The 26,898-nt window shown below is 38.2% G+C and overlaps 2 protein-coding genes across 8 annotated transcripts; both read right to left on the bottom strand.

The window, feature by feature from the left end:
* Positions 1-657: 657 nt before the first annotated feature.
* On the bottom strand, positions 658-12,246 carry LOC109002178 (subtilisin-like protease SBT3.18). 6 transcript variants are annotated; one of them, XM_018979821.2, is made up of 11 exons: positions 11,990-12,246; positions 11,779-11,860; positions 5,779-5,870; positions 5,567-5,664; positions 5,260-5,415; positions 4,019-4,692; positions 3,278-3,345; positions 2,707-2,955; positions 2,133-2,247; positions 1,790-2,003; positions 658-1,418 (listed from the first exon to the last, which is right to left on the bottom strand). In XM_018979821.2, the coding sequence occupies exons 2-11, from the start codon at positions 11,782-11,784 to the stop codon at positions 814-816; spliced, it is 2,277 nt and encodes a 758-aa protein (XP_018835366.1). In that variant the 5' UTR covers positions 11,785-11,860; positions 11,990-12,246; the 3' UTR covers positions 658-813. The 6 variants fall into 6 exon arrangements, with proteins under 6 accessions (XP_018835366.1, XP_035545823.1, XP_018835365.2 ...); XM_035689930.1 differs by lacking the exons at positions 11,779-11,860; positions 11,990-12,246 and adding an exon at positions 7,252-8,531; XM_018979820.2 differs by lacking the exons at positions 11,779-11,860; positions 11,990-12,246 and adding an exon at positions 5,968-6,145.
* Positions 12,247-23,314: 11,068 nt separating this feature from the next.
* On the bottom strand, positions 23,315-26,498 carry LOC109018510 (protein MET1, chloroplastic-like). Of its 2 annotated transcripts, XM_035689939.1 has the most exons (7): positions 25,884-26,491; positions 25,154-25,260; positions 24,858-24,952; positions 24,627-24,703; positions 24,360-24,480; positions 23,855-23,914; positions 23,320-23,745 (listed from the first exon to the last, which is right to left on the bottom strand). In XM_035689939.1, the coding sequence occupies exons 1-7, from the start codon at positions 26,297-26,299 to the stop codon at positions 23,602-23,604; spliced, it is 1,020 nt and encodes a 339-aa protein (XP_035545832.1). In that variant the 5' UTR covers positions 26,300-26,491; the 3' UTR covers positions 23,320-23,601. The 2 variants fall into 2 exon arrangements, with proteins under 2 accessions (XP_035545833.1, XP_035545832.1); XM_035689940.1 differs by lacking the exon at positions 24,360-24,480 and having other exon boundaries at positions 23,315-23,745; positions 24,627-24,686; positions 25,884-26,498.
* Positions 26,499-26,898: the final 400 nt, after the last annotated feature.

Genomic DNA, 26,898 nt, shown 5'->3' with positions numbered 1-26,898 from the left:
TGAATATTAAGATGAGATAAGACAAGATTAAAAGGGATGAGATATATCCAAACCGGATAAGTAATATGTTCGAAAGGCATTTCAATTTCTGCGATATTATTTTTCAATGATCTGGAGCATTCATAAGCACAATCCACTAATTACTGTTTGGAATCCCCTTTTCCTAATGACTTTAAAGTAATAAACGTTCAATTTTATGGTTGCCGGCCGCTTTAGCTATCTAACCAAATTAAATAATATTTGTAGTAGTAGAAAATGTAAGTGTTGTATAAGTTTTTTGAAAAAAATAAATAAACATGAAAAAAATTAATTTTATAATAATTGATTTCATTCTTTTTTAAAAAGATTGCACGTTTCTTATGTAGTCTACGATTATATATAGAATTACTTCAAAACCTGGATCCATGTGCAGATCTATGTCAAATACGAATGTGACAATTTTTGTTTTTACTGCACAAAATCTACAAAATATATATATATATATATATATTTATATTTATATTTATATCTTGGCGCGCTTCATCCATCCAAAGTTGTCAAATCTCAAATTTCTTGTTATGCATCTGAGGGCAATTTCGCTTCACTACTGGTGGCTCTCTGCTTCCTGTTTATTCATATAATATGCATATGTATAACACACTTATAAAAGCTTAGTAAAATTTTCTTATCACATCAACTTTATTTTTACAGAGACAAAGCCAAGAAACTTGGTCACAATTATTACATCAGTTGGCAAAACAGCGCAACCGCCAACCTGTAAGATTTTTGCAAAATTCCGTAGCAAAAACTTCAAACATGCAATAAGCAAGGAGCCTAAATCGAGCTGCTAGTGCGGGCTATGGAATCACTCGAGTCATCAGTAGTATTCACACATACGACCAATGGACTCCTTACCTTATGGAAGCCATCCAACCAAACAATCTCTCCAAAATCATATCTCCCTTGAGACTTCTTCAGTGGTTTGAGGGTGACATAGTATGAGTTTTCTTCGTTGAACCACGAGAAAATTAAAGCTCTAGGCCATATAAATACCTCCACTCCATCAGGCTTAACAATGCTGGCAAAGTAAATGGTGTTCTTTTTATGGCCCACATTACGAACTGTCCTCTTGATTGTCATTGTTGATTTGAGATTGGAAACTGTGATTGAGGGGTAATTTATGTTTGTGTTGCTTTTCGGAACCTTTGGGCAGCTTGTATCAACCCCAGGACACGGAAGAACCATTTTGTGTATGTTTTCTTGGGTGTAGCCAATATTGCAGAGGAAGAGAATATAATCGCTGGTTTTCATTTCGTAAACTAGCCCCGGATCCAGTGCTTTCAAGGGGTTAATGTGGCCAGCGCCAATGTCAAAGGGATCCGCCACTTTCATTGATCCACCAGCTAGAATGCTGTCGCTGGTTGTGTCCCGAGTGTAAGCTGTAACAGGGAACACAATACATATATTAATGTAAACTAGAGATCATCAGGCCTATATAATTAGTGTTTAATGCAGTAAACCATATAAGATCCTTAACGGCACTACCAGAACTAGATAAGGTGAATTTCTATTTCTATATTCCTATATATATATATATATATATAACTTAGTGGAGTACCTACGCTGCCTATTAATTGAAATTAGTAGATATAAGGATAAGTTATTTCATATTCTACTTGGGCAAAATGTTCTTTCAAGATCGAGGTATATATGGTCCATAGTCTGCCTCCAACGTACTCCACTAATGTCCGTGGCATAGAGGGTACTGCAAAAAGGGTTTGATCAATGCTTGGAATCATTTTATTCTTGCCTGTCGTTATGAGAGCAGATCTAATGGCTGATGGGGACCATCTTGGATGTGCTGATTTGATAAGGGCAGCAACACCGGAGACATGAGGGCATGACATTGATGTTCCCGACTGAAAATTCCACCTCACGCGACGCTCATCACTTGGTGACAAGGTTGGCGAAGTGTCATGAGGCCATGCTGCTAGTATACTTACTCCGGGAGCGGTTACATCCGGCTATTAACAAAAAATCAAGAATGAAGCTATCATCATGCGCATGATAGATTTTATATGGTCGTTGGTAGAAGCTAAACTTATAATTTGGAGGCAAAACATTGCTGATTTTCATGTTGGATGCAAACATACCTTGAGAATGTCAGGTGTAAGTGAACTCGGCCCTCTAGAAGAAAAGTCTGCCACTGTAGGTGCTGGTGACTTTCCAATTATGGTTTTAGTCGGTATTATCCGCACTCTAGGGAGGCTACATGGTCCAGATCAAGAATATGCATGTCAGAAGCCCCTTCCAAATTGGTAAATACCTTTCTACAAGAGTAATGCTGATACCGATAGATGACCAATGCTTTGACCAATTTTTGTGTTTTTTTTCAGTGATTAAGTAAGAGAATATTAGTGAGTTTATATATTTTTTTGTAAAAAAATATTTAAAGATGTGAAAAAAATAGATAAAAGAAAAAAAAAACTAAACTAAACTAAAATTGCACTTGTCGGTTTGGATGATTGGTTCGGACATCGGTCCCAATAGCATCATCCTTTCTACAATCTCTGGCATCTTGATCCACTGGGTTTTTTATGTAGCATTAATTAATCGACTTTTTTTACATACGTTTCAATTCAAGTAGCCAATCATTTCTAATACTCAAGAGTACGCGCGCGCACCATGCAAGTGCCAAAATTAATTTCTTTATGCATGTTCAATTACCTGGGAGATTCGAAAAGATAGTTCTTAATTTGTGTCCCTTGCTCAAAGTTGACATACACTGTGGGGACGATTTCAACGTCAGCTGTCTGCCTAGTCATGGGTTCAACAAAGATCAAGCCCGATGCATTGGCCGTCTTTACTGCTGCTACTGCTTGGTCAATCAATGTTGGTCCATCGGTGGAGAAACATACAACTACCTTCCCGACAGCTGATTTCGATTCATTCATGTAATTATCACTATTGCAAACTCTGGAAAAGTAATTTAACATTTCAGACGTAGAAAGATAAATAATTGAGTTTGCAAGAACATATGGCGCTAGCTGTATGCATCAATGTAAAAAATACTACAAGAAAACTGCTCTTGTGGGTAGTTATATTCTGCAAAAATGATTATTTTTTTAAAAATGAATCTGTTTTAGTAGAAAATAGTCATTCTCGTTGCATATAATCTATTATAAATGATCATTTTTCTTTGTGGTGAAATGAAGTATGTATTCGACAATAATAAGGTATATATATATATATATATATATATATATATGTCACTGATCAGAGAAGAGAGAGTCAGTACCCATGCTCGAAGTACATGCTTGGATCTGTCAGTTTTCCCTTAATCTCAGTGGGAAGAAAGCTTTCTCCCTGTTAAAAAAAAACCCTACCGAATCAGTGAAACCACTGGCATATTAAATATTGAGTTGTTATGAAAATAAACGCATGCAAGGCTTTTGATTAGAAATATAATTGTTGTCATGCCCATCTGACCGGATCATGTAAACTGATAATGACAACGATAACAGACTAAAATTTCATTCCCTTTGGAGAATACTAGATGTTAAAGCAAATATATATATGTGTGTGTGTGTGATTCAACCTATTTGAAAATTTGAAATTTGTGACCAACTTCGAGGATTAGAGGAGAAAAAAGGTGACATTCAAAGGCATTCGGATTTGTAAGACACTGGTCCGAATGCAATCTTTACAAGGGATGACAATGACACGGCAAAATGGTTATGATTCGGGATTCATCAGTGAACTTGGATTTTCTTAGATCTAGTGGAAAATTAAAAGCTAGTACTCCTATATAATGGGGCAACTTTATCCCCGCTTCATCAAGTGCATGGTAGTTTAATGAGATCTTTGCACCGTATATATACATATATATATATGCGCTCGTGTATGTAATGTAACCATGCATGCATCAGAAATCAAGTACATTTTGGTTACATTACATATATATCTGCTAATTCTGATAAAAATAAAATTTTAATTTTATGCATGGGTGCCATGGGCCCGTAGCCAGAAATTGAATTACCATGATAGAGAGACTATTGTCCACGAGTATCTGCGTCCGAAACATTCGGTCTACAGATGAAGCAGCCACAGAAATGGACCATGGCGCAACATTTGTTACAAGAGATGGATCAGGCCCCTCATTACCTGCCGAGAAAGCCACAGTAATACCCAGTTGCATTGCATGAAATGAACCTATTCCGGCACTAGTTTCAAATAATGGGAGCATGGGTGGGCGTGGACCAAAGGAGGCCGAGATTATGTGAACTCCATCATGCAAAGCATCGTCGAAAGCCGCCAGTATATCTATTTCGGAGCACACAGAATTGAATTCTTCGTTCGCCCAACATATTTTGTACACTGCTAGTCGAGCCCTAGGCGCTCCACCCCGGGCAGTGCCCAGCCCCAAGCCGAAGAAACTTGCATTCTTAACTATGGACCCCACGGCCGTTGAAGCTGTGTGTGTCCCATGGCCAAGAAAATCTCGTGGTGATTGATATTCTGGGTTTCCACTCATACTTAGTGGCCCGTTTTCTTCTTCAAATCCTTTAAGGTAGTAACGAGCTCCAATTAGCTTCCGGTTGCAGTTTGTTTTTGGGTCAAACCTGTCACCTTTTACACATTCCCCTCTCCAAGTTGATGGAATAGGCTTCATACGGGGTTCTTCCCAGAAACTCTCAGATTCTGGCCATATACCTTATAACAACCAGACAAGCAAATATTATACATTTTTTAAAACTTGGGCATATTAATTCTCATTTGTACATAGTTCACACTATAAATATTTATATATATATATATATATAATTTATAGATGTGCCGAGGATCACGCTATATATGTATGATAACGCCATGATGAATTTTTGTTTCAATACAGTTGCAAGTCGAGTCATGGCATTTTGTGGCAGATATCTGGAATCATTTGCTTAAGAATTATTATCCATGCATGTCATGACCTGGTGGCAGTCAAAGCAGTATGATATCTGGAGATGAGGTAAAGCTCACCTGGTCATACTAAACTCAAAAAAAATAAAAGTGAACATGAAATGAACCTTTCAATATCCCTTAATATAGCGAACATTAGAACAGTAAACTTAACATGTAAAATTTAGACTGAGACAACACTATCCGTAAACCAAGAGGTATTGTAATTTGAAAGACCCAGCGATGAACTGGACACCGGTGAAACTTATCAGGATCAGCATGAATTTAGGACCATTTGATTAAAAGATGAAAACGATCGTGAAATACTAATAGGAAAACCTGTATCAAACATCCCAACAACAATGTCATCACCAAAGGCTAGCTGCAATGGAGTCACTTTATTGTTGTCCAAGGTAAGGCCAACGAAGTCCCAACTTCTCGTCGTGTGTAATTGCAGTGTCTTGCTCCTGAACACTGATATCACTCCTTCCATCTCTGCAATTCCATTTCTTGGATAAATAATTTTTAATGATGAAAACGTACTTAAGATTCTTTTTCAACTTTGAAACAAGACAAACTACTGATTCAAAGATAATCATATAAAATTTCTAAATCAAGGGGAAAAACTAAAGGGTTAGCTGATAACTGGCTAAAGCAGTTGCTTGGGTTGAATTGAGCTTTGCTGAAAACCCCGAGAAACTATGCTTGTAGCTATAGAGCATGGACTGCTTAGCATCTTCTTCACTAATATATATGCAAAAAGAAGAGTGAGAATTGATTGTGATAAAAATTGAGTAATACCACCTTGACAAACTCTAAACAATTAACAAATTGGATTTGGAATATATAAACAAAAACCTTGCAAAGACATTAGAGAGCAGTTTGTGATGGTATTTTGAAGTGAGAGTAGGATCGTGAATATGGTTGAGCCCTAAATAGACTATATAAACCTGTGAAAAATCAGAAATGAATAAAGATGAGATGAAATCATTAATGGAGAAGGGGACCAAGAAAAAAAGCTGAAGCGCTTTTAGGTACTAAAGTTACATGAGGTGTAGGTGTTGAGTGAATAAAATAAAGCGAAAGTGAGAGGAAAAGGCCCCAAAAACACTGAATATAAGCAGCCATTGTCCCTTATGGAAGAACCACATGGTTGGATGGCATTAAATAGAGTTCCAAGAGGATGGCCTGGAAAAGGGATGGTTATAGCTGTGCGTGCATTTTAAGGCTTCCAAGCTGCAAGAGCACTGACATACCTTCTTGCGTACTCCATGATGATATTCTCTTTTGAAGCTAGCCAGTTGATACAGATGAGGACAACCACCTGCATCCCTTCTCTCTCTCTCTCTCTCTCTCTCTCTCTCTCTCTCTCTCTCTCTCTCTCCTTATCATGAGTCCATGACCTGTACATAGTATTGTTCCTCATGTAGCATTACGGCCAAGGACTACCTTCATGAATATCATAGTTACAATGAATACTATCACTAGAAATGCATGCCACCTTCATCATGCGTAAGATCCTTCAGCCTCCTTGTCCTCGTAACCAGTATGTATATCTTTCAGACCTACTTTTAAACATAATCAGACAAATCACTGTGCTACCTCATCAGCTGCTCGAGGATAATATCTAAACATATCTTCAGAACCTTAAGAGAAAGGAAGCGCATCATGATCTTAACAGTATCCTTAGGATTAGTACTATTCGTTATTGCTTCAATTCTTTTGGAATAAAATGAGATTAAGAACATCAAAACTAAATTTAAACCTGCAGATAGCTAGTGCAAGTGTTATTGGGAACTTGCTAAGATGCTTTCTACAAGTTGGCTTTGACTAATTAAGGATACTAAAATGAAAATGTTCTAGTCTTCTTTAAAAGGCTGCAGCTCTAATTTTGGGTGCTAATGTTCTTTTCAGCTATTGAATGTTCTGAATTTAGCTCGTTAGCATTTGGTTATAGAACCAAAAGTCGTCTCATTTGGTTCCTGGTGCTCCCTGTAAAGAATGATGTCTCAAAAACTATTATAATCACAACTAATAAGCAGAGATTCCTAGTGCTCCCCCAAGCTACAAAGCTTCTCTATGAGAAGTACAATTAATGACTTCACAACAAAATGATTCTTTCCTATTATCTTTTATTATTATATTAATTGAACTTATTTCATAATTCATTCATCTATTTTGCCCCCAAGAACTACAGCTATGTATAAAAACAAACTTTAAAACTTATCAAGGAATATATAAACTATAATGATCAGTTGCAAGCCTACAAAGAAATACTAACTTGATTTAAAAAATGTAATATTAGGCTCAATCAGGAGAAGCATTGCTTACCTAAAGTTTTCCCTACACGTTGCGTGATTGGGTCCAATCGTATTGCGTAATCAGAGGTTTATAATCAAGGCGTTAGACTTCCGAGGCACGTCTTAACCTTCCAAGATAAACTTCACATCATTGAACCTTTCTCCATATTAATGCCATATGAACTTGCTTTGTAAATAGGCATCATCAGATTTCAGTCATAGCAATCTATTATTGTGTCTTCGTTTATCATAATTTGATTGAAATAAAGCATACATCTTGTTTGCTTTGTCAAGCAGTAATTTCAAGTGCAACATAAAGATTTCTCTGTTGGGAAATTCTAACAGCTGGATTATTTGGTTAAATTCAATTCCCCTTCTGGGACTATAGAACATGATCAAGTTTAATTGCCCCATGAATTTTCTAACTGTAACAGCTTCTGGCGGGTGTCATTCATGAATGTGGCATTAGAAACAGATATATAGAGGCATGGTAATCATATATACCATTGATCAAAACAGAGAAGATTAACTATTAGCTTGTATGGAAGCCAACATACATATTATTTCACTATTGTTTGGAGTTTATACAAGGATCAGTTAGTCTTAAGACATAGTAAATAGGATGAATATATAAAGTACCCTGTCTCTCAAGACTTTGTTACTTTACAGCCAGAAGCAGATAAATATCTTATGCAATTTTATAATTCATGAGTATAGTTCTGCTTGTATGAAAATGCTATCAGATATGAGAATGAAATGATTGTATATAAAATCAGAATCATCTGCTTCAAAGAGAAGTTAGAATATGGGTATTTCCAAGGGTTAACTTGGAAGTACCCTACCCAGGAACTCTTCTAATATTTTATCGTTTTTACTGAGAGGGTCGTGGGTTATAGGCAGAGGAGTGTGAACATTTGATATCATTTTCTCTGAGGAAGTGGTTATAGGAGAGGTATATGTTTGAATGCTTCTGCGCACAAACGATCCCCACCCTCTAGGTCGTCTGATAGTATACGGAAACGGCTCTAGTAATCTTATTTGCATGGCTTTTAGAAACTCAACTAACGACTCATGAAAAATTATGATAAATGACCATCTGGTCCCAGCTCAAGGCTTTATTAATTTTTGGCACAGATTTAGCATGCTGTCATCTTTGCAGAGGTGGGACCGAATTTTTATAGCCATTAGATGAAGGTAACATGCTGTGACTGATTTTTAGAGTATGATGTAGGCACTGTATTTTGATAAGAAAGTGCTTTATGATTGAAATCAGCATTTGCAACATGGTATACGGTGGTTATCATTTAGTGCAATATTAGCATTCATTACACACACAGATATTATATATATATATATATATATATTATCAGATTATGATAAGCAACACGTACATACATAATTCTCCAATTATCTACATAAATATTGGTCATTATATAAGACATTATTACCGACTAAAGACATTGAGTGTGTATGTGGCACATTGAGTGTGTATGTGGCCTGCGTGCGTAAAACAGAACAGGGTTCCAGATCAGGTGGTGGTCAGTTTAATTTCCATGTCAATTTGCCTTCATCTGCAGGGTTTTTTAATAAAAACACATGAAGGGGAGACCGTATATGAGTTTGGGCCCACCGTTCATCACTAACATATTCCCATTTACTAATTAGAAAAATCCCTTGCTTTTATTGATTCTGAAGTCTTTCAGAATAATGACAATATCAAGCTCGGTCATAAAGTGGGACATTAAACTAATGTTTCCTTTATATCCGCAAAATTTTTCAAGAGTTTTAAGCAATTTAAATCTTGAATTCACTTGACAAAAAGCAAAAGAAAAGAGTTAGTACCTGACGGCCATAGTTGCATCGTCTTCACTGCCAAATATCCTAATGTATTAGCCATGAGGAATAGACATGATTCGATCAAAAGAAAAATGGGGAAAACTTTTTTTTTTTTTTTTCACAGAACTGTAAAAAATATTTTCGTCACTAAATTCTGTGTCTCCATTTTTTCGTGAGCAAGTCACTGATACTGGAAGTACTCGTTAAGAAGGCCCGACTTTGAAGCTCTCTGGTGCTTAATATTTCCCACTAAATGCACATGTTGCGGATATAAGTTACCTTGAGGTTTAGCGAAACATATTTGCCAGTTTTGTGTTCTGAAAAACATAAGATCCTTTCCATTAAATCTATGCATGAAAAAGAGTTTAAGCAGATGCTTATATTCAAATTTGCCACTTTAAACAAAAATGTGTAGAATAAGTTTATGTATTCCTGCACTTCTTTGCCCTTCATTTTCTTCCCCAATTTATTTGGTGCGGAGGAATGTTAAGTATATGTATTACAATGACACAAAGGTAATGAACACTAATTCGGGCTGTTTTAGGTTCATCAATTTTCTCATGCTTCAGCCTCCAGCTAACGACTGTCCAAGACCATTTTTCAAAAGTTGCAAGCATAAAACAGTATTCTTAACTGCTGCTTCAACAGGTTTAAATGAGGATACCATCAAATGGTAGCATGATGGTTTAGCACATAATCATCGTACTCAGGACTGCGCACTCACTGACAATCAAGCAATAAGCACTACTCTAAGCCGATAATTTCTTGCCCATGATAGTTTGTAGGCCACAATACTTTCATGGAAACACCATGTTCAATTGTTTCCATTATTACGAGTAAATCTAATTAAGATCCGGAAAGAACTAATCTGTTAAATGCAGAATAAATGAAATTCATATATATGGGTAGAATTGGAATAGTGAGTGAATCGAGAAGTGAATTACTTATTAGGACTGATCAAAACTTACAAAAGCTACTACTCTTAAATACTCACGAAAACTTACAAAAAATAAAGCTATTTATCCATTAAAATTTGCTTGCTAGGGAGGAAAAAAAAAACTAAATGTTCATCAGTGTACTAATGCATGAAATAGAGATACTTGATTATATAACGGGTCATATTTTTGGTTTCGTGTTCTTTTATGAATGACAAAAGATGAGTAAACAAGTGCTATGTATGTGTCACGCCAATCATATGATTCAAAAGTTCCTATAGCAGCTGCAATGCGGCCACACCAGCTCGATTTGGCTACTATGGTATGAAATGTTCTTGCAATTGTACGCCCCAGCACATATAAATCCCTCGATTAACAGTAGCATAAATTGCCTCTTATTCTATTCCACATGTAGCTTTGTACACACAAATATAAGGTATGCATTCCAACCGCCGTTAAAACCAGATTTTTAAATAAAAACTATAGTTAGGTAACGTAGTTGCTAGTTTCCTGCAATTGGATAAAAATGGAAACAATAATTAAGTGATGGGGGGCGCAGGCTAGGGAGAAGATGGAGAACATGATGAAGAGTGATGGAAAAAGATTGGTGGGGATTAGAATACACCTTCTATGCGCACTAAAAGAAAAGCGCACAAAGGCATATTTTGAATCGAAACAACACCCCAGGTTCTGTGGACCCATTTCCGCCATAGCCAAGAACCAGCCCCCACCTCGACACTCACTCCATCATTACAATCAAGAATTCTCTCTTACACTCTTTCTTGATTTCATTAACAATTGTACCCTCAAAAGACTCTCAAAACATCGTTTCTCAATTCTAGAAAACCCATTTGGTGAAACAGTGTTTTTTAAAATCGTCTCTTTGTTTTTTCTAGTTTCGGTCCGATTCTTCTTTCTAGAAAGAGTGAAATAACTTCGCTTTTCGTGATGGGTTGCTGGTGAGGACGTGGGTCTTGGGCAGTTCTTGGTTTGGTGCGTGACGGGGAATTGCTGCTGTAATTGGGATCCTTCGGTATTCAGAGTCTCATCCAATGCAAAGCCAGGTTGGCTTTTAAAAGAAAGCTTTGCTTTTTTACTGCTTGAATTGATTTTCTGTAATCGAGATTGTTTTTTAGTTACATAGTTTCAGAAATGGGTTTCTGTTTAAGTTTGATTGTCTATTTTCTTTCAATAAAATAAAAGAGTTTTCCTGTGTTTGATTTTGCTCTGTCTCTGAGTTTCTTGGATGGCTAATGATGTGTATTTGTTTTTACTTAACTGTGCGCTGTCTTGAGATTTGGGATTGAAGGTTACATATTGGAGTTTTGCTGTTTGCAAAAATAGTTAACAATCAATCTTCTGCTCATTTACTTGAAAAAAAGAAAATTTGTTTTCGCCGCTTTTTTATTTTTTGTTTAGTAAGGTTTTCTGTTTAGTATCTTTGCATTCTAGACCTACATAAGTTACCTATTGGCAATTAAAAGCAGGACAAAAAATAAGTGAACATGAGATACTTGCATACATTAATTTCTGTAGCGCACTGACTCTTATGCTAAAAACTTCTTCATGAGCTACAATTATTTTATTGACAATTTGACAGTCAAGCACATCAAAATTAAGTCAAAAGTCAAAGAAAAGTTTTTTAAAAAAAAATTTTATTACTATATTTTTATGATTTTATTGACAATTGCTCCTAGAACCCTTTTCTGTTTCTTCCACCAGATTATAATCTTTGAAGAACGTTCAAGCGTAGGATATTTAATTTAGTTCGTAAAAACTTCAATTACCTGCATATACTCCACCAAAAATACTGGTCCGGTGAAGTGACAACATTTTATGTTCTTTAGATTTATTCTTTCTGGTTTTGTCCTGAAAATAGAATAGAAATCGATTTCGTAACTCGATAATGGATATATGACAATATATACATACATATACTTTCATCTCCAAAAGACCAGAGCCAATTAGCGAGGCAAAGAAAAGACGAAAGTAAGTTACCTTCAAACCCTGAAGACGTAGACGGCCTACGCCGTGATTCAGCAGCAAATCCATTGATTGCATTCACCTACAATGAACTAAAGATAATCACCGGAAATTTTAGGCAAGACCGAGTTTTGGGTAGAGGAGGATTTGGAAGTGTTTATCAAGGGATTATTTCCCAGGATCTAAGGGAGGGGTTTCCTCCACTTCCCGTAGATGTTAAGGTTCACGATGGTGATAACAGTTACCGAGGCCACAGAGAATGGCCGGTAACTGTTATCGCCATTTATATCTTCTTTTCTTTAAATATATATCATATTCAATATTTATACGTGGATTTCTAGGCAGAAGTCATGTTTTTTGGGGCACCTTTCTCATCCAAATTTGGTAAAATTGATTGGATATTGCTGTGAAGACGAGCATCGGGTACTTAAGTCATATACGACTTAAAAAAATAAAATAAAAAAGTCATATACGACGAGTAGACGAGCTCGGGGTAGCGTGGAAAACAATCTGTTTTCAAAGTAACATTTCCCTCTGCCTTTGCCTCTGTCTCGATTTTTTTTTTTTTTTATAAAGAAGATGGGACTCCAATTTTATTGATTGTCCTCACTAGTAATGAAGGGAAACCGTATTTACAAGTACGACACCTGGGAATTACATAAATGCTAAATCTAGGAAAAAATAACCCAAGCCTCAAAATCAGTATAACCATATAGAGTACACGGTTTTAAATAAGATACACAACCTACATCTGAAAAAGCCAAAGAAGGGCACCTGCAACAAGCCAAGTACACAAGATAAAAAGAGACGCAGATAACGTGAGAGTAACGAGAGACAAGTAAAAAACGAAAAAACAAACCTGGCACGATGTTTATGATATCCTCAGGTAGGGCATACCCAACTTGTCCATGCGGAGAAGGCCCCTCACCCTGCTAGGCAGCATGTGAATGTCAGCCCAATCAGAGTTCAGCCCTTCCACCCCACACTTTGCTAGAGAGTCAGCCACAACATTACCTTCACGAAAAATGTGGTTCACTTTATACTCCAGGCTATTAAGTTGTTCTTGTAAATCCTCCCAGAAGTCTTCTAAATACCAAATGGGGCACTTATTCTTTACAATCCAATTAACCACCAGTTGAGAGTCAGTCTCTATTTGGACGCGATAAAATCCAAGCGTGTGACATCTGCGAACACCTTCCAATAAACTTCTGAGTTCAGCAAAATTGTTGGTATCCAAACCCAAGGGAACAGAATAAACCAGAAGTAATCTACCCTCCTCATCCCGAATAACACCCCCAGCGCCAGAGGTGCCAGGGTTCCCGAAACTACTACTATCGGAATTGAGTTTTACCCAGCCTTGACGGGGCCGGTGCCATTTTACCACCCGGACCCTCTTGGGCTTAGGGAATAAAACTGGGATATCTAGTCTGTTCAAAACATCCATGTCTTGGGCGGAGAGGGAAAACACTTTCATGAGCTGGTCCATGGTGCGCCGGAGCCAAAGTTTAATAGCGTGCCAAACCGACTCTTTTGAATGAGCTTTATCTTCATACCGGGCTTTACAGCGCCTCTCCCAAAGTTTCCAAGAAATAATAGTGGGCAGAAGGTCAAAGATGATTCTAACTTGTGAAGACTTACCCGCACAACGAAACCAAAAATTAGTTTGATCCTTCCAAGTGTAGAAAGGGGCCATATGAACCCCTAGATGAGTGGCCGCTAGACCCAAACGTGTCTTGCGAAATCCCCCGTGCAGAGCACATGGTTCAAGTCCTCAATATGACCCTTTTGACAACAATTACACTTAGAGGCCATAGAGACACCCACCATTATGATATTCTCGTCAACACTGACGCAATTATTAGTAGCCTTCCACATCATGATAGAGATCTTCTTTGGGAGATTAGCATGCCATATCCACTGAGCCCAGGGTAAATGGGGGGCCCGAACCCTTATACAGTCCCAGGAGCTCTTAGTAGTAAACTTGCCCTCATTATTCTTCAGCCAAACAAGCGCATCTTGACTCTCCTTCCGTCTAGTCAAAAAATCATACAGTTCATTGACTTTCTGATGGCCCACTAATCTGTTCAGGAGGGAAATATCCCACTCATTCTCAATGCGACACTCCTTTATCTTAATCAATGGGTGCTCAGTCACAGGAAATTGACCGTAGAGCGGACCTTCGTCGTCCCAATTATCATACCAGAAGGAGATATTACCTTCTTTCACTATCCATTTGGAACTATTTATCACGTCTGGGATATTACGGACAATAGATTTCCAAAAGCAGGTCCCTTTAGTAGGATCTAGGAGGGATAAATGATTTCCTTTAACATATTTACCTCTGAAAAAATTCACCCAAAGAGAGTTGCCCTTTATAAGGTTCCAGGCAAGTTTCATGTGTAAAACTCTTTGAACATCCCCAAAATCCCTAATACCCAAACCATCTTCGTCCGTAGGCGTATATATGTGCTTCCAGGGGATCCATTTCCTCCGACTCTTACCTCCAGATTCACCCCAAAAGAAAGAGCTTAGTAGCTTATTCAAGCTACGTATCACCACTTTGGGGACATCTAAAACAACAAGAAGGTGGGTGGCCATACTAGATAAGACGTGACGCAAAAGAATAGTTCTACCACCAGCAGAGAGAATCTTCATCTTCCATCCTGCAATCTTCTTATTCACTTTGCCCACTAGATCACCAAAATCACAAGCCTTCAGCCTACCATCCACAATAGGCACCCCCAGGTACTTAAAAGGAAATGAGCCTTCGATAAACCCAGTAGAGTAGAGAAAAGCATGTTTCCTAGAGACAGAAATTTTGCTAGAGAAAAAAATGGCACTCTTCTCTTTACTAAGCACTTGACCAGTCCACTCCTCATATTGGTTCAGAACTTCCATCAAACCTCTCATACTTCTTTTTCCAGCATTTGCAAAGATAACTATATCGTCGGCATACATAAGATGAGAGATAATCGGGGTCCCTCTAGCTTGAGTAAATTGACCAATTTTTCCTTTTTCAAATGACTTCTTAAGGAGACGAGATAATACCTCTTGCATTATGATGAAAAGGTAAGGCGATAAGGGGTCATCTTGCCGTAGGCCTCGCTCACCTTTGAAGAAACGCATGGGGGTCCCATTCATCATGACAGAATACCACGGCGAGGAAATACAAGAGTTAATCAGATCACAAACATTAGGAGAAAACCCAAAACTGACCAAAACATGTAATAAGAAATTCCAATCTACTCGATCATAAGCCTTAGACATGTCCAGCTTCACCAGAACATTGCCACCAATGGACTTCCTGTGAATAGAGTGGATCATTTCCTGAGTTAAACTGATATTCTCAAAAATACTGAGGCCGGGAATAAAAGCCTCCTGCTCCTGTGATATCATTTTAGGGAGCAAACTAGTCATACGAGCCACACTAATTTTTGAGCAAATCTTATAGACCACGGAACAAAGGCTAATAGGTCTAAATTTATCAAAACCAGAGGGTTTGTCCACCTTCGGAATTAAAGCAATATAAGAAGCAGTGAAGTTTTTTGGGAGCATATGGTTATGAGAAAAATCAACAATGGCTAAGAGGAGGTCATCTTTAACAAAATCCCAACAAACTTTGAAAAACCCTGAACCAAAACCATCTGGTCCTGGACTGCTATCGATGGGAATAGAGAATAGAGCATCCTTTACTTCCTCTATGGAAGGGTCTCTACCAATGGTCAAGTTATCCTCATTAGTAATAATGGGAGATATCAGGTCACTCAGATTCGGGAGAGCACAGGGACTACTTTGATCCAGAAATTCCTGGAAATGAACAACAGCAGCCTTATGAATGTCGAGAGGGGACTGTAAGACCCTACCATCAGACATACTCATCTCTTGAACTCTTTTATGCAATTTGGCCTTTAGGTAAGCATGAAAGAATTTAGAGTTCTGGTCCACATCTTTCAGCCAGCTTTTCTTGGCCATATGAGCAAGTCTAGTATCCTCTCTACCCAGCCATGTTACAAGTTCCAACTTGGTTGCTAAGAGGTCAACATCATCCTCGGCATTAAAGGAGACTTGAAGACGGCTTTCCAAATTATCAATACGAGCCTCTAGACCTTTGATAATGTCGTTAGTTTTACCAAAGACACTTTTATTCCACTCTTTTAAAGCCACCTTAACCCTTTGTAATTTAAAGGACAGGTTGATTAATCCATGACCTAGGCCCTCACGTTTCCACACCCCCTCCACAAAACTATAGAAATCTAAGTGATCAGTCCACATATATTGAAAGCGGAAGGGACTAGGACTATACCTAAATGAATTCTCCCCCATCTGAATATCCAAAGGGGAATGATCTGAAATAAAGCGCGCCAATACCTGGTAATAAACATTAGAGAAAAAATTAAGGAAATTAGTATCAATAAAACACCTGTCTAACCTGGCCCAGCTGCGCGCTTGTCCGCCTTGTCCATTACACCAGGTCATATTCGGGCCTTTTGAACATATCTCTATCAGACCACAGGTTTGAATACAATGGTTGAACTCTTCCATTGCTACAAAAGGACGAGGACGACCACCTCTTCTTTCTGAGTCATCTTTAATGATATTAAAGTCCCCGCAGAGAACCCATGGAATGCTGGCAGTCCCCATATTCTCCAAATCCGCCCAAAGCTCTCTTCTTTCATTACGATTGCACTTTGCATATATAATAGATAGGAGAAACATATGACCATTCTCCTCTACTTTCACAGTAATAAACTGATTAGACCCTGCCACCCATTGTATCGAGACCAATGAGTTCCACATCAACCAAATTTTACCACCATGCACCTCATTTGTGACAAAATAATTGCAGCTGAATCTTCCCAAGAAGGACGGTATTCTATCCTCTAACAAAAAGGGCTCAGCCAAAGCTATGATATTAGGACTAAATTGTTTAATAATCTTCCTCAACCTCCTATAAGAAGTGCCTACACCCCTAATATTCCAAAAGATAATAGGGCTGATCATAATTTAAATTTGGAAGGACGAATTACCACCCTGGTAGCGCCCCTTTTCTGGCCTGTTTTCCTGGGATTGTTGGAGCCCTCAGAATCTGTACAGTATTCCTTACGCATATCATCTTTATTTTGTCTCTCTCACTCTCATGATCTGAATGGGAAAAGAGAATCTCATCCGTTCTTTCATCTTCATCTTCAACCATAAACTTCTCATTAACACTGACTGCAAGGGACCTTGCCTTTTTCTTCTTCGATTTCCTCTTTAGGCTTATCAGAGGATTCTCTCATTCTTCACCCAAACCAATTACTCTGTTCACAACTGGATTCATGTCTTCTGTGCTAACCTCTTGTGGATCTGGTAGGGGATAGGTAGCTTTAACGATTTGCAAGCTCTCTTGCTGAGATAAATCTTTCCATGTGTCCTCAACAACTAGCTCTTCAATTGATTGCGTGGAAACTTCTCTGGCTGATCATCATTCAGGTGAACCACAATACTGGTGTTGTCCTGACCATTACCTGTAGCTACAGTGGACCTAATTATTCCACTAAGCTCCTGGTTATTTACTCTGCTCGACCCTTTAAGCTCTGTGCATTCTTCTTCTACTTCTACTTCATTCAGGTCGTGGGTGGCATGCTGCACTTCTTCTTTCGATTCCCTTCACCTGGAAAAATAGTTGGCCCCCTGTTTCCTTGTCTGTATTATTCTCTTTTTTCGAAGACCCTCCTGCTTCATTCTTCTCTGTCTGATTTTTCCCAGCTTCTAATTCTAGCTTGGATTCTGTTGAAGACCCTTTCTTGATCCAAATTTGGTTCCCATTCCCTTTCTTGGTATGATCTTTACCATTACGGCATGTTTTAGAATTATGGCCCTGTTGATGACAGTTGCAGCAGTAAGCAGGTAGTGTTTCATAGACCACCTCTTGTCTCCTACTGTGAGGCAGCCTTGGACATCCAAGCCAGAAATGAGTGATTGGATCTCGGGAGGCATCGACCTCTAAACAAATCCTTGCTCCATCAGTTCTTGTAGCGCATATAGTCGGATTGTCTCTCCGAATGAACTTTCCAATCGGCGCCGTAGTCATTTTCAATACCGAAGCATGGTAAAAATGAAGGGGAAGTCCAGGCAAGAAAACCCAAACAGGCACGCAAGGTGACTCATATTCCTCTGTGTAATCTGGGGACCATGCAAATGGCCTATAACAGACACCATTGATCTCACAAGATTCTCTGGATAGTGCTTTGTTGAAATCTTCTTCTATCGACATCCTGATGAAGACATTTCTTGGACTTTGCATCGCCGAGACCACAGGACAACAGGATAAACCCCATCGATTACGGATAAAAGACCTTATAGAATCAAGTGAAGGTCTTTGACGGAGAAATTTTAAGACAATGGAAAAACGAAATGGCCTAGCAGTGGCCTCTGTTTCCTCTGCAGAGAATATAAAGCAAATTTCACCATCTATGATTTTCGGTGGCCTGGGCAGCAACTCCACTTCAGGCAGCGGTTGAGGTGCTGCGGAGACCTCAGCAAAGGTGCGGCGGCCGGCCACAACTGGGACTACCTCCGCCATGAGCCGCCCACACGAGCAGCGGCCGGATCAGTTCGTCGAGGAGAGGCGTACAGGCAGCTGGCCATCTCCCCAAGGACGGAAGCTTGGGGCCAATCCGAGTCGGAAGACCCTCGGGGAGGTCGCCTGGGCCCGGCGACTCGGTCTGTGCCGGCGGTGAACGGCCACTCGCCGTGCAGGATCGGCGGTCGTGGTTTCTCTCTCCTCAAAACTTTCTCTACCCTCAACGGTCGCTTTTTAGTTTCAGAGCATTTTCTCTCTCCTCAAAAGTCAATTGCGTTTTTAAAAAAAGCGCGATTCTGCCTCTGCCTCAATTTACAATAATGGTCTATCCTCTTCTATATTTCCATTGAGTATTTATAAACGCATCTATATTTAGTTTTCGTATGTTAAAAAAAAAAGTGATAACTTTTTAAGTAAATTAAAATAAACTATTTTCGCAATATTACTTTTTCTTTATAAAATTTCATGCCTTTTACTTTAGGCATGATTGATTTTTCTATATCGGTGTATGTGCTTCTCTTTGTCCGATAATATTTTTAAAACTTAAGGTATTAAAAATAATTAAATTTATCAAATCATCTTCGGTGCTTGTTTTAAACCATATAAGTTTTTGTTTAAGTTGCAAACATGAGAGGGATGGATAAAACATGGAGGTTGGCCCATGAACACAACTTCTTGAAGGTCACATTGAACGAAGACAATCTTCTTAACATTGAGTTGGCAAATATTCCAATTGTGAACAAGAGCAATGTTGAGGACGATTCGTATAATGCGGGGCTGGATGATAGGAGAAAACGTCTTTGTGTAGTTGACACCGTCAATTTGATGAAAACTTTTGACAACAAGACGAGCTTTCAGCCGATTAAGGGTACCATCAACATTGATTTTGGTCTTGACCATTGCACCTAATAACGTCCATATGAGGAGTGTGAGGCACGAGTGTCGACGTGATGTTGTCATGGAAGGCTTGGATTTCATCTTGCATTGCTTTGGTCCACCCAACATGGTTAAGGGCGGAGCGAATTGTCTTGGGCTCCTTGGGGAGGTTGATGAGAGAATGTTAGTGAGTGTACTTCAGGTTGGGTTTTTTAACTCCAACCTGAGACCAAGTAACCATGTTGTGTCAAGGAGGATCCAAGTTGGGTGGATCAATGGGTGGGGAAATAGAGTCGGGGAGATGAGGGAGGTCATCATGCAATGTAGTAGGAAGCACGACTGTTGCTGAAGCTGAAAGAGATATGTTCATGGAATTCAATGGTGAGATAGTGATGGCTCCAATCTCATGTGACATGGAGGTAGTTGGTGGGAGAGGTACCTGCATAGAAGGAACGCTAGAGACACCCATGGGGTTAGAAAGTAGTGGGTTTGGAGAATGTCAATCCATACAAGTTGACAAATTTTGGTTGCAAGTAGAGGAGAGATGGAGGTTTCGGGGTTGCTTGTAGAGGAATGTGGACTTGTAAAAAATGATATGACATGAAATGAAGATCCAACAAGAGGTAGGGTGGTAGCATTTGTACTTTTGATGTTTGTTACTATAACCCATAAAAATACAAGGAAGAGTATTTGGTCATTTAGGTTCTATAGGGTTTGAGTCATTTAATTGTGTCTCTTGTCAACTTGAAAAAAAAATGCATTTACATTTTAATAAAAGTGGATATTTTTCGTCTATACCTTTTGATTTGATCCACTATGATATTTAAGGTCTTGCGCCCACTCCTACTGAGGGAGGATCTCGTTATTTTGTTATCTTTTTTATGATTATTCTTGTTATACATGGATATATATGTTACAACATCGATCTGGACTTGTTCATGTTTATTAAACTTTTCACAAAATACTACAAACTCAATTTTCTCATACCATTAAAGTCTTTCATTCAAATAATGCTATGGAATATGACGACAAATCTCTCCTTGATTTTCTGACTCAACAAGGTACCCTTTCACATCATTCATGTCCCTATACCTTTGAACAAAATGGTCATGCAAAACAAAAATATTGTCATATACTGGATATTGTAAAAGCTCTTTTACTTTCTACTTTCGTACCTAAAAGTTTTTGGGGTGAAGCTGCTTTTACAGCTGTGTACACCATCAATCGGGTACCCTCACCCATACTTCACAACAAATCTCCCTTTGAGCTTCTTTATGGTATGGTTCCTAACTACTTTTTGCTTCAGATTTTTGGTTGTGCATGTTTTGTTACTCTTCCTTCTCATAAACGCACCAAACTTGAACCCCGCTCTTGGTTATGTTGTTTTCTTGGTTATGACTTAACTCAAAAAGGTTATCGCTACTATGATTCTGTCACCAAACGTCTTTGAGTCTCTCGTCATGTGGAGTTTTGGAAACACATACCTTTTACTAGTCTTTCCACATTCTCACCATCCTCCTCCACCCACTCACCCATATTTACTCATCCCTCTACTCACACATATTTACTCATCCCTCTATTGCTCTATTTCCTAACTCTTCTACAGAGATTCTGAGCTCCTCAAACAGTTCCTCCACAACTACTTTCAATCCAATTTATGCGTCTAATGGTCCTCCTGCAACATCATCCAAGTTTTCTCCAATCCATGAACCTTATCGTTCCAATCGGGTAAGTGTTCCTCCTACTCATCTTCGTGATTATCATTATTTCTTTGTTCTTACTGTCCTTCATGAACTCACAATTATCGTGAGACTCTTACTGACCCTCTTTGGCACCAAGCTCTGTTTTAATGAATTGGATGCCCTTGTCAAAATACATACTTGGGATCTGGTGGACTTGCATTTTGGTAAAGCTACAGTGGGATGCAAGTGGATTTATAAAATCAAGACTCAAGCAAATGGCTCAATTGAATGCTACAAGGCTCATCTTGTTGCGAAGGGTTTTACCCAGGGGTACGATATTGACTATGAGGAGACTTTTGCTCCTGTTGCACAGGTTACCTCTATCAAATCTTGATTTGTTGTTGCTATTGTCCAGCGTTGGAAACTCTTTCAAATGGATGTTAAAAACACATTCCTCAATAGTGATCTTAGTGAAGAAGTTTACATACAGCCTCCACCTAGCTATAAGCATCCTCCACATAAAGTTTATCATCTTCATCGAGCTCTTTACGAGCTCAAACAAGCTCTTCAGGCTTGGTTCAACAAATTTCGGTTAGTGGTTTCTCAACAATGCTTTCTTTCTAGCTCATATGATTCTGCCATCTTTCTTCGTACCACTAGTGCAAGTACTCTCATTCTTCTCCTCTATATGGATGATATGATTATTACAGGTGATGATATTGTTGGCATTCGAGATCGTCAAGATTTTCTTAGTCATAATTTTGACATGAAGAATCTAGGACACCTTAACTACTTCAAGTTCGGATGGCTATTATCTCACTCGAGCCAAATATGCTTCTAATTTACTCTCCAAAGCTGGTTTGACATATAGCAAGATAGCCACTAGTCTACTTGAGTATAATACCAAACTCCTTGCCGCTAATGGTTCCCCACTTCCGAATGCAACACTTTATTAACAATTAGTTGGCAATCTCATTTATCTCACTGTTACTAGGCCTGGCTTTTCATATGTTGTTCATCTAGTCAGTCAATTCATGAGTTCGCCTCGCTCTATCCATTTTGTTGTTGTTCTTCAAATTTTACACTATATTAAGGGTACTCTATTTCATGGCATACACTTCTCCTTACACTCCTATCTCGAGTTACAGGCCTATTATGATGCTAATTGGGCTAGTGATCTCATTGATCGTTGCTCCACCACGGGTTATTGTTTCTTACTTGGTACATCTATGATTTCATGGCAGTAAGAAACAATCAATTCTTGCCCGCTCTAGCATTGAGGTCGAATATTGTGCCTTCGCTGATACGACCTTTGAAATTTTGTGGTTACGTAGCCTTTTGACAAATATGGGAGTTTCTCAAGCAACTAGTTCTCTTATTCACTGTGACAATCATAGTGCAATACAGATTGCACACAATGATGTGTTTCATGAGCATACCAAACACATCGAGATTGATTGTCACTTCATCCACCATCATCTTCAGCACAGTATCTTACATTTACACTATGTCCCCTCTGAAGACAATCTTGTTGATATTTTTTGGAAAACACATCCACCTGGTCAGCTTGGTGATCTTGTTTCCAAACTCAAGTTGGCTTCGCCACCAAGAGTTTAAGGGGGATACTAGTGTATATTTTAGTGTATCTTCTATTCCTTGAATAGGTTAGCATATTACCTAATATTCTTAGTTTCCATTTCTCTAGGTTAAAATATTTTCTTCATTGTATTACCTTATTTGCATTGGCCAATATTCAACTATATATAGGCCATACAGTTTGATTAACACAGAAAATACACGTATTATTCTCCAAAACTCCCTCCATTTCAACAAATCCCAATTTTTTATTTGCCCTAGATATAGCACTTGATCAGCTTTCCTATTCTGCTAATTTGTTTTTTTTAATATATATACTTCTCTTTTTCTTTTTTTTCTTCTACTTTTCTGGTAGTAGTCTGATATTTTTTGTACATTTAGGTTTAATTGTTCAAGAATACACTGTGTATTTGTAAGCAAGTGAAGTAAAACTTTGAGCTGGACTTTCATATCTCAAAGATCAGACCTAAAAAGAAGTACGTCAATATATGCCTTTAGCAGCTCATCTGAACAGATGAAAGGTAAATTCTTGCGTATTTTCGATTAGAAGCAAGAGTGGATAAGCATGTATGTGTGTTCTACATAACAAACATAGACAATCGGGTTAGAAGGAATGAAACATTTCAATGTTAAGATTCCCTTTAATTAGTAAATAATCTTGTCTAAAGAATCACAAATGATACATTGTGACCGGAGAGATAATTCAAGAGCAACAAATGATTATGAAAAAAAAAAAAAACGTTGAATTTTCCCAATAGTCAATTCAAAACTGATGATATAAATAAATTCACGTAAGAAAAACTGATTGTTTTGAAACATGGCAATGCCAACCCCTGCATTAGCTTTATGGTAAGCTCACATACGATTGAGAACTCAGCACACCATATATTTGAAGCTAATTCAAGACTCTAGTTCTTGTTGAGTATGCCAAATAAAGACTTGATGGCATTGATGGCATTTTCATTGATAAATGACTCGTCGAACCTTTTCAAAAGAGTCTCAAATTCCTGGGATGTTCTTATTTTGGCCAGGTCAGGATCTGTTCGGATTCTCTGTTCCACAGTAGTACCAATGTCAGACAGCTTGCAGAGCGTGCTGTTTAAGTAACAAGGTGATTTATTTTTCTTGTATTTCCATTCTAATCATTGGTTAAATATATACCTTGAAGTCTTCAAATCCTGCTCGCAAGGCATCTTCCAGAGCGGAGAGTCCAGCTTGTAACTGCTTATATTACGGGTTATATGAGTAAGAGAGATTAGGAAACAATAATATATCCTTCATCAATTCAGAAAACATCTACAAGAAGTAGCATAAATCCAAATGGGTAAACTCAGATGATGCTATTTCTAAGTTGAGCACTTGAGCTAGGATGGAGGCAGCATATTGAGAAAGCTCCCCTACTCTAATGAGGAAAAAAAGAGCAGATTGGGGAACTTCAGTTTGCTGTATTTTGATTGATATGCGGTTGGGAAGTCACGAGGATAGCGTTTTTGACATTTTCACTCAGACTTATGAAAGTAAAAAACCCCGGGAAGTTGGTGCGCTTGCCCGCTAAAAATTGCCATGTCTACTGATGTGAACACCATTGAGAACACTTAGAAAAAGGAAATGCCTTAGTAATCAATGGTTAATGATGCGATTCTGTTCATGCAAACATGACCAGTACCTGATTAAGTTTAGAATAACAACATGCCACATTGTAACTTGCTACTGAAGCTTCGTCTGGATCTGGTTTTGACCCCAATACCGACTCAAACTTCTCTAATGCTTCCTCATATTTAGCATTCCTTTATGATTAACAAACAAAAAATCTATCAAAAATATAAAATAAAGAGAGTGATTTCAGAGTTATAGTCCATCATGTCAATGGTATATGATTTCCAAGATTTAGATTAGAGCGCCACTTAAAACATGTTGGGTTGGCAAGTCTTACTTGTAAAGTTGCAGTCCTTCTCGAAGGTCCTTTGCCCTGCGCTCTTTCTGTTCCCTTTTTCTGAGGGCATTTTGCAACTGAAATCGATTACATATTCATACGCTATGTTGTTTATGTGTTAATGAAAAGGGAAAAAGATTCACATTGATAGAGGAAGCAAAGGGATTTAGAGTTACAGAATGTCCTATAGATCAACTGCCATTTTGGAATTTGGGAAAGGGAATAACTTACTTGAATTTCCCTCACTCTATTACTAATCACGCCCGAGTTCCTCTCAGCTCTAATAATCTCCTTTTCTGTTAGTTCACCAACATCCTCGAGCTTCCCTGACAGTTTAAATTCACAGCCTCAGACGGTCAGACCATGATGCAAAACTTTCAAGGCCAATAATATAGACTATGGAATGGATATATGAACAGGCATTACATTTCTGGGATATTGTCGAAATTAAGTTTAATATGGTGCAGTACATTAGCATGAACTTCAATGATTTTGTCATTATCCTATGAGAGTGTTTTTGAACGAACCATATCTCTTCTGCATTCTCATGAGTAATGGGCCCACTCTTTGGCGAATGGTATACATTGTCCTTCCATATTCAGCAGCAGGCCATATTTCTGTCCCGAACACTGCACTGCATACACGTAGCACTTCTTAGCCGCACTTCAACCATGCCTTATTTATTGAAAATGGAGCAAAAATTCACAGGATTTTCGTCATTGATTCAAAAAATTTGAAAAGACATATAAACCCATAAAAAAATAGGAAAATATTAGTCTTATCGTTAATTTTTATCCCTACGAATTTTTTATTTATTTTTTATTATTATTTTTTATTTAATGATTAAGTAAGTATTTTTTAATATTATTATAATTTTTTTTATTTTTTAAAATATATTTAAATATATTAAAAATATATACATAAAAAAATATATAAAAAAAACTAATTCTAAAAGCATTAACGGGAGCCCCAGCATAAGCTACCAGCAGGAACTGGGTACCCTCTAAAACAAATCTGCGGCACTACAGCAAAATAAGACAACTTTGTCAAACCCGATATTGAACCACTCGGATTTCGCAATATGCCTTTTCAACATTAACTCAACCGAGGGGCAATGGCTGCTGTCTTGAATTAATCTTCTTTGCACGTGGTTTAAAAGTCCAAAAAAGTACCCAAGGTTTGCTCAATCGAAGCTAGTCATGGCCTGGTCCCTCTCAGTCCATATTACAAAGAAATACAAGGAAGAGCAAAGTAAACCTGGTGGCAAGTACTTTATCCCCAACAGTGAAGATTCCAGACTTGTCAGCCGATCCACCCGACGCAATCGCATCTATGTAAGTGCCACCATCTCTGCCCTTGGTGAATTTCAGCCCATATGGCTGCACCAGCTCCACCTCGTACTCTTCATACTGTTCTTCATCTCCATCTCTCCCATCACTTCCAGTCCCCGCTTTCGATGTCGGGGACTCAGTTTCCGATGCTTTTACAATCAAAATAGATGGTTTCAGCAAATGGCTAGTTGGAAAACAGTTTGAAGTGCTCAGAAACGGTTGGTTCTTGAATGAAAAATGGATGCTTTGGCAAACCAGAGCTGGGGTTCGCTTGGTTCTGGGCAATGGTGGTGACGAGCAGAGAGAAGGATGACTACTTGGAGCAAAATACGTCATTGGCATGTTTACAAGTCAGTCTGATTTTGCCTTTTTCGTGTTTTAGAGCTCAGGTCAGAGGTGTAGAAGATGTTTTAGTGGTGAAACACTGAAACCCGTACTTGGGGAGGGAAGCTAGCTTTTGGTGTCGAAGAAGAGGTTTGGATTACACGTACTTGTTTAGTGGCTCTCATAAGCCGTGTGTTCAGTTCGATGCTGGAATGCCACGTTTCACTTATGGAATTGGGTTTGGCATGACAAATATCGTAAATTGTGTTTTCTTTTTCTTTTTCTTGCTTTCAGATTTTTAGTACAAAGACCTTAGAAAACAGATGGCTTGATCGTGTGGACACCACTCCACCAAAGTTAAGAATCCCAAATTCTTATTTTTGAAAGAATACAACAGGCAGCTTATGGTCTTATCTATTAGTAAAATAAAAAATGCATGTACCTGTACTTGAGATTTTACAATTGTCATTCGACTATAGAATAAATTATGTATGTCTCTATAAAAGGTTTTACTTCCCCTAATAGACGGAGAAGGTTGAAAGCTTTCCTCTCAAATATTTTCTTGACCTAAGGAATTTAATATGAATTTATGAATTTTTTTCAAGAGGGAAGACTCA

Source organism: Juglans regia, chromosome 5 (assembly GCF_001411555.2).
Source record: "Juglans regia cultivar Chandler chromosome 5, Walnut 2.0, whole genome shotgun sequence".
Lineage (NCBI taxonomy): Eukaryota > Viridiplantae > Streptophyta > Magnoliopsida > Fagales > Juglandaceae > Juglans > Juglans regia.
The sequence above is the reverse complement of the archived record's forward strand: the minus strand, read 5'-3'. Positions and strand labels throughout refer to the sequence as shown.